This window comes from Clupea harengus, chromosome 19 (assembly GCF_900700415.2).
Source record: "Clupea harengus chromosome 19, Ch_v2.0.2, whole genome shotgun sequence".
NCBI lineage: Eukaryota > Metazoa > Chordata > Actinopteri > Clupeiformes > Clupeidae > Clupea > Clupea harengus.
Genome location: NC_045170.1, coordinates 7,601,080 through 7,608,502, shown reverse-complemented (window position 1 = coordinate 7,608,502; position 7,423 = coordinate 7,601,080). Strand labels below are relative to the sequence as shown.

Below are 7,423 nucleotides of genomic sequence, written 5' to 3'. Positions count from 1 at the left end.
TCCACCAGAGAACTCCTGGCCAACTGATCTCAGAGGCCACGGGCAGAAACTTCTGTTCCCACACCGGAAAAGTACATGAAATGACAGGTGGATTTAAAAGAGTCGCATTTTGTTTATTTCCTTTATTCTTTTTTTTTTTTTTTTTAAAACACTGACAGGAGAGCTACTAAACCATACCTGCTCAAACGCACACCATTTATATTTTACAGACAACATTATTATTGCTGAAATTATAAGTTAATTATTTTAAATCACTCAAGCAAAAGGATTAAAACTTGAAAAATGTGAACAATCCCCTTCAGTGCAAACAAAAACAAACCGTGTCAACACACACACACAGGACACACACAGAACAACAAGTGGGTAATCAGTGCTGATACAACGCGTGGTTTTGGTTTAGTCCTTCATCGCAGTGAATTAAATCGTTTAACAACCCCCCTCCCTCCCTCCCTCCCTCCCTTCTCCTTCCTTCCTTCCTCCCTCCTCCCTCCCTCCCTCCCTCCGAAGCCTCAAGTGGAGCAGGTCGTTTCAAACGACCAAACAGCTCAGAAATTAATGCAGTGATTGTTCCAGCTTCTCAACTCCAACAGCAACCACACGCCACCAAACAACTGCAGAGTGTCTAACGATCGAGTCACCCTCTGTGGACGCCCGACAGACATTAAGCCCCAGATAGGCGGGAGGGTTCACGTGTGTGTGGCAGACAAGACAATATGAACTGATTTCGTCAAGTGATTCACCTCTCTTACTAAAGCACCATATTTAATGTGACTAAACATAAGATTAAATAAACGTTGAGTATTCAAAAAGAAAATTAAAAGGGTGCCCAAAATGCTGGCTACTGTTAAATGGTTGTTTAATTAATGCTAATTAATGCCAACCAGTCTGAGCTGAAGATGAACTATTTCACAGGAACATACTGAAGTTTCTACACGTGCCAAACCCAAGGCAACCAAGAGAGGGCCACGCTTCCAAACACACTCCAGTAAAACACCAAAGGTAATTATGTACATAAAATATAAATATGCAAAAATATATGCACCCCCATCCTCGCACTCACTCACACGCGCGCGCGCGCGCACACACACACACACACACACACACACACACACACACACACCACTCTGGGGCTGAGGAAGTAGACGCACTATAGGCCCATCTTGGGGCAGAAGAGTTGCAGAACGCCTGTCTTGGGGCAGGAGAGTTGTAGAACCTGGAGTCCTGCAAATATCAGTGGGGGAAGACACCTTCTCTCCTCATTCCTCTTACGAGCACTGCCATGACAAGAACCCCTGAGGGAGGGAGAGGGGGAGAGAGAGAGAGAGAGAGAGAGAAGAAGATGAGAGAGAGAGAGGAGAACGCTCTGCTTTAGTCCTTGCCTCGAGGAACCACAGGACTGAAGCAACACTTTGATTGTCTTGGAAGATAAAGAGCAATGTGAGTGGTTCTAAGTCACTAGTCTTGCATAGCCAGACATGTACTTACATAGACAGACAAGTATCAGCATAGACAAACACGAATTTAAATAGACAGACCTTGCAAATGATCACACCCATCTGGAGACAAACGTGGTGAAATGTGGACTAATTATGGGATGGGTGGGAAGGGTGGGATTTACAGCATTTGGAATTTCATTACCAACCCAAACACTTCCTGAAGGCAGGGCTGAAAATAGGATACCAGAAAAATAAGGAATGAAAGTGCCAGGAAAATGGAGAAAGTTAGGGGTGAGTCAGGGGAGAAAAGTTTGTTTGTTTGTTTGTTTTTAACACACATCTAGTCCACCATTTCAACAAGTTGTCTTCAGGGTATGTGAACTTCCATCATGTATTGCCAATATCATGTCTGGCTCAAGTATGTGAATGGCTGAGAAGGAGGAGAGGAAGTCATAAGCACTCTTGCCTGCACAGGTTGATAGTACTACAGGGGCTCAAACTACAGCAACGTCAGTAAGGTCTGCACACCGCAGTCCACATAGTTCTGCAAACACACACATGGTTTCAGTAAATTAGCCTCAAGCCCAATCAGCTTACAGCATGGACAACTGCAGCCTGAGAGCATTTGTCCTATACTGCCACCTAGTGGTGCCATTAGTCACAGCGCTGGCCGGTCTCTACCCATGACTATTGATGAGCACAGCTTTAGGGTCCTCTTACCTGGTTGATGAGTCGCGTCCTCTGTTCCCCCGACCAGTGCGGAGAGGCATACTAACACACACACACACACACACACACACACACACACACACACACACACACACACACACACACACACACACACACACACACACACACACACACACACACACACACACACACACACACACACACAAAATGTATAGTCAGAAATGTTTCTTGGGAGGTTTGCGTGCATGCGTGTTTGTACGCAAATGAAAACTTACATCAGTTGTTACATTCACAAAACTGTATGTTTTGCTTTGATACATTACACCTGTATTTCAATATAATAAACATTCAAAATGATAAAAATCACAGCACAGAGTACTGCGAGACTGTATCTGATTGATTCCAGAATAGGAATAATAAATCAAGCTTCCACAAGTTTAACAACCACATCACTGTTTGTCTGAATGTGTATCAAACTGTGTGTGTGTGTGTGTGTGTGTGTGTGTGTGTGTGTGTGTGTGTGTGTGTGTGTGTAATACCTGGTAGGCACAGGCAGTCTGTGCGTAGCCCATGGGCATCTGAGGGATCATGACTCCGGGCAGACTGGAGTATGGGTAAGGCTGGAAGACAGACAGACAGGGAGGCAGACAGGCAGACACACACACAGGCAGACACACACACAGGCAGACACACACACAGGCAGACACACACACACACAGGCAGACACACACACAGGCAGGCAGACACACAGGCAGGCAGACACACACACACGTTACAGGGGGATTTATCCAGTCATTCCCATCCTTGAGCTCGATGGTGCACGCCAAATATGACACCATTTCCACTGGCGCGTGGTGCGCTTGGGTGCATTCTAGCAAGTGCACCCCTACCAATTTTTGTAACCTGTTGCGCGCGGCATGGCTGGCGCATATGCCAAATGAAAGAGCTGGAGACACAAGTCACAGGTCCGTTTGCGCCTCTATGACCTTTCAATGCAGGAGCTTAGGGATGCCCAGATGGCACAGAACTCAGAGGTAGATTACTGCAACAATTCTACAAATTCGTATCGTCTTATTGCCGCTTTTAGTGGTTAATCCACAAGTGAATACTGGTGATGCAGTTAACCGTCATGTATATTTCATTGTGCTTTAATTCATCGCATTTTACTTTCCAGTGGGGTAGATGGTATTTTTTCTCAGCAGCGACACCTACTGTTTAGGAGAAGACTGCAGCGACTCACACGCACACAGGTGTTTTGACGCTGTGTTGACACGCACAATGACCAATTCATCAAGCATACCGGCCGCTTAACAGTTAGACACACACACTAACAGTTCGATCCATGCAGTCACTCTCACGTTAACAATTAGATCAATGCACTCACACACACACTAACAGTTCGATCCATGCACTCACTCACTCACTCACTCACTCACACACACACACACACACGTTAACAGTTAGATCAATGCACACACTAACGGTCAGATCCACGCTCTCACACATATGTTGACGTGGTTGTTGTGTGCACTAGAGCTGTTTGGTGTAATCACACGATTATGAAGGTAATCGGCACAAACAGGTACACAATGTGCAACACCGCAGCAGGTGCTGACTTGATTAACTGATTTAGCTTTGCTTTAATAGAACCAGAGTACAATGGCACACTGCCAACCATCTGTGCAATGCATATGTGAGTGCCTTTGTGCAAGTGTATATACCTGCAAGTAGTAGCGAGCTTCAGTAAGCCGTGTGTGTGTGTGTGCCTGTAAGTAGTAGTCAGCTTCAGTAGGCCGTGCGTGCATGTAAGCATTGGTGGTTTAAACATATGTGTGTGTATAGCTAGGGTTAGGTAAGTATCAACTGACTATTCAGCATATATTTAGAGTGTGTGTGTGTGTGTGTGTGTAAGAATATACCTGTAAGTACTGGCCAGGTGTACTGCACATAGATTTATATGTGTGTGTGTGTGTGTGTGGTGTGTGTGTGTGTGTGTGTGTATACCTGTAAGTACTGGCCGGCTGTATTGAGAACAGGAGTGTTGGGAGGGGCATTGAGAGTAGGGGGGCAACAGCTACAGTAGATGTACTGAGGGGGGTTCATCCACGGGGCACTGCCAACAAGGTGAGACGGCACAGCACCTGGGAAAACAACAGACAAACACACACTGTACTAACCCCCAGATATTTCTCTGGAAAATACAATTCAGTGAGCAGTCATTCACTATTGGTCCTAACCACCACCACCACCACCAACAACAACAACAACAACAACAAATAAGACTCTGTAGCTAGGCTAGGATAATTTAATACCCCCTGGTAGAGAACGGTGGTTTCAATACCCACACACATACTGCTGAAAATGTATATATATTTACTCTACTTCAAATCTCTTCGGATAAAAGTGTCTACTGAGTAATTAAATGTATATGTAAAGGCAATATGTTTGATTTCCAGAGAAACTTAATCTATACATTGCTTTCTGCACCCTGACTTAAGCACAAATGTAAATGCAATTACACGATAAAAACAGCAGATGACGGTAATTGTTGATAAAATTCACTTCGTGAGAGTGTGGCCAAGCTCCGTTTGGGGATTGTTTCCAGTCATTGCATCCAAATGAGCGTAGACGTCGGATTAATTTGGAAACCATTGGACCAGTCTTTAGACCATTGGACAGTCTAGCTCTAGCACTGCTTCCAACAAATGCTTAACTTCAACATCATCACACTTAATCACCCCCACTGGTCGTGGTTAAACTTACGTGAGCTTCTCTCCTTCATGATGGCTGGTCCCAGCTTGAGTTTTCGTCCTTTAAAACTGATCTGTTGCTGCTGACACAAACGCGCACACACACACTGAAGTATGCTACCGGAATTGATTGTGATTTTAATGAAAATTATACTACCCTTTTTATTTCATTAAATAAAGAGAAATGCATTTGCACATCATGAAGGCGCTTACTATGTGACTTACTTCAATGATGGTCTGTATATCGACTTCGTCATTGAAGTACACAAAGCCATATCTTTGAAAGTAAAATAAAAAGGACGGAGTCAGCAAACGACATGATTTAGGGAAACAAACTATCCATTTTTAAAGTCAACAGACTCATGACATTAACCACTCACCCTTTGCAAATGCCCCCGCGGTATGTTATTATTTTCACTTCCTTTATGGGGCCATATCTGGCAAAGAAATCCTTTATTTCGTTCTCGTCCACCTGTATATAACACAAATGGCTTAGCAGTGCCATCAAAACATTTGTGGCTTGGCTTTAAAATACTTAGCTGGGTTACTTAACATACCTTTGTGTCGATTCCTCCGACAAAAAGTGTATTTGGCGTCATTTTACCCTCAGGTAAAATATATCCATTTGAAAGTTTCAGGGAAGGCCCCATCTGATATCCGTTAACGTTTCGCTGTTTCTGAATATCCTAAAATGATGACATTTGAATACAACAACGTACAAAGTGATTGTGAGAAATCTTTCAGACACACCGCCTTATCTTGGTTAGGCCTGCTAACAGCAAAGGTCAACTATGCCTACAACCAGGCAACAAGTGAAGGCTCTTAACACGGTCAAATCATGCACGAGCTACCTATAATTTATGGTCAGCTAATGCTACCGAGCTAACTGAAAGTAACATTTGCGCTTGCGAAATATGAAAGAGGAACAACTGCTAATTACCATACCAAATAGTAAACTACAATGCGACTCTGGCAATACAATTATTCACTAAATATAACATTCACAAACATATTGACTATTTAATATTTCACTGGACCTTGTGGTATTTCATTTGGCGGTAGCAGCTAACACAAGATGTTCCTCGTGCTGAATAAATAGCCAGATTGCTATACTGACATTAGCCTTGTTGCATTTTGACATTGCTATTTGCTAGCCAAGGTTAGGTTAGCTTCATTGAGACAATAATTCACGAATCTGCATTTAGTATAAAAGTTGACAACGATTAGGCAATTGGTATGAAATATCGATCATTTCCACGATTTAAACACCAAGTTATGGTTTTGGGCACCAGAAGATCTAATTAATATATATTTTAGCTAACTTTGCTAGTTGGGCTGAGTAACCTGAAACACTAAATTGGTTCATTAACCTTCAGGTTAAACACGAGGCAAGTCCAGCATTCAGTTCAAACGCGGCCAAACCAACCACCACGCTGTCTAAGCATAGGTAACTAGCTAAACTACATTCAAGGTAGCTAACCGATTTCTTTACCCGACCAAACTCTGAATTCACTACGTTTGACCACCTTTGTGCTAAAATGAGATACTTAGGTTAGCTGAAACGTAATCAATAACAGATGAGTTCACTGACTAGCATTAAATAGCATAGCTTACAGTTGCCATCTACTCAAAGCCACCATAAAAACCTGCCATAGCTGGGCAAGTTTACATTAGCCAATGTTATCTATCATCTTGAGTTAAAAGTTAAGTTGTATCCGCTACCATTACATTACGCTTACTACCAACCAACTATTTTTCTTACCATTTCTAAAACCGTTAAAATGTCAGAATAAATTAATGGTTGCGCTACCCGTTCCCTCCACTCTTAACCGGCTTCGTCTCACTTTGGTAAACAGTTGAAGCTTCACCACCACGCCCATGACAACATCTCGATGCTAATTGGAATATCCAAAATATAAAGAGGTATTTCGGGGGGATTTGCCTCCAAAACATTTTATATTTTTTATGTGAGATGAGATTTGTCTTTGGAGCTAAATGACAAAAGGTAACGTTAACCCTCATATTATCTTTGAAAATAACATCCATTCTGTTATGGGCCAAATTGACCCATCCTATGCAAATACCTCCAGAACCTATTAGAAAATGTAAGATCTGGATCTTCAATTTGGCTACATTGTCCTGAAATATTCTGTTTCGTAAACCTCTTTCTCTATTTCACTGTCTTTGTCTTTTACTGCCAGTTTGTTGGAGTTCATTTTTGTGCTTGTCTCTACAGTAAAATAGCTTCAGCACTGAGAAGAAGTGTGGGAAAGCTCATTTTTACCCTGACAGGATAATTAAAACCAGTAAACAAATTAAAGCAGTCATTACAACAAAACACATCCAAGATGCATGTTTATTTTGTGTGATGTAGCAACGCATCAGTTTGTGCAGATTTCACACATAAGACCAGGACCCTGAGGCAAAATCAAGTTTTCAGGGAGGAAGAAAGTTAAGAAGGAGGTCTATTTCTGATTAATCAAAAGCAGACACGTGTCAACTTGACCCACAACATAATAGGAGGGTTACTACTGAATACAATAAGCT

General features: G+C 42.5%; 1 protein-coding gene across 9 annotated transcripts; it reads right to left on the bottom strand.

Moving 5' to 3' along the window:
* Window positions 1-488: 488 nt before the first annotated feature.
* dazl (deleted in azoospermia-like) lies at window positions 489-6,782 on the bottom strand. 9 transcript variants are annotated; one of them, XM_042710606.1, is made up of 10 exons: window positions 6,721-6,782; window positions 5,434-5,562; window positions 5,257-5,348; window positions 5,090-5,153; window positions 4,890-4,959; window positions 4,131-4,267; window positions 2,666-2,746; window positions 2,157-2,207; window positions 1,903-1,980; window positions 489-1,292 (listed from the first exon to the last, which is right to left on the bottom strand). In XM_042710606.1, the coding sequence occupies exons 1-9, from the start codon at window positions 6,754-6,756 to the stop codon at window positions 1,936-1,938; spliced, it is 705 nt and encodes a 234-aa protein (XP_042566540.1). In that variant the 5' UTR covers window positions 6,757-6,782; the 3' UTR covers window positions 489-1,292; window positions 1,903-1,935. The 9 variants fall into 9 exon arrangements, with proteins under 9 accessions (XP_042566540.1, XP_031441955.1, XP_031441956.1 ...); XM_031586095.2 differs by having other exon boundaries at window positions 5,102-5,153; XM_031586096.2 differs by having other exon boundaries at window positions 4,890-4,956; window positions 5,102-5,153.
* Window positions 6,783-7,423: the final 641 nt, after the last annotated feature.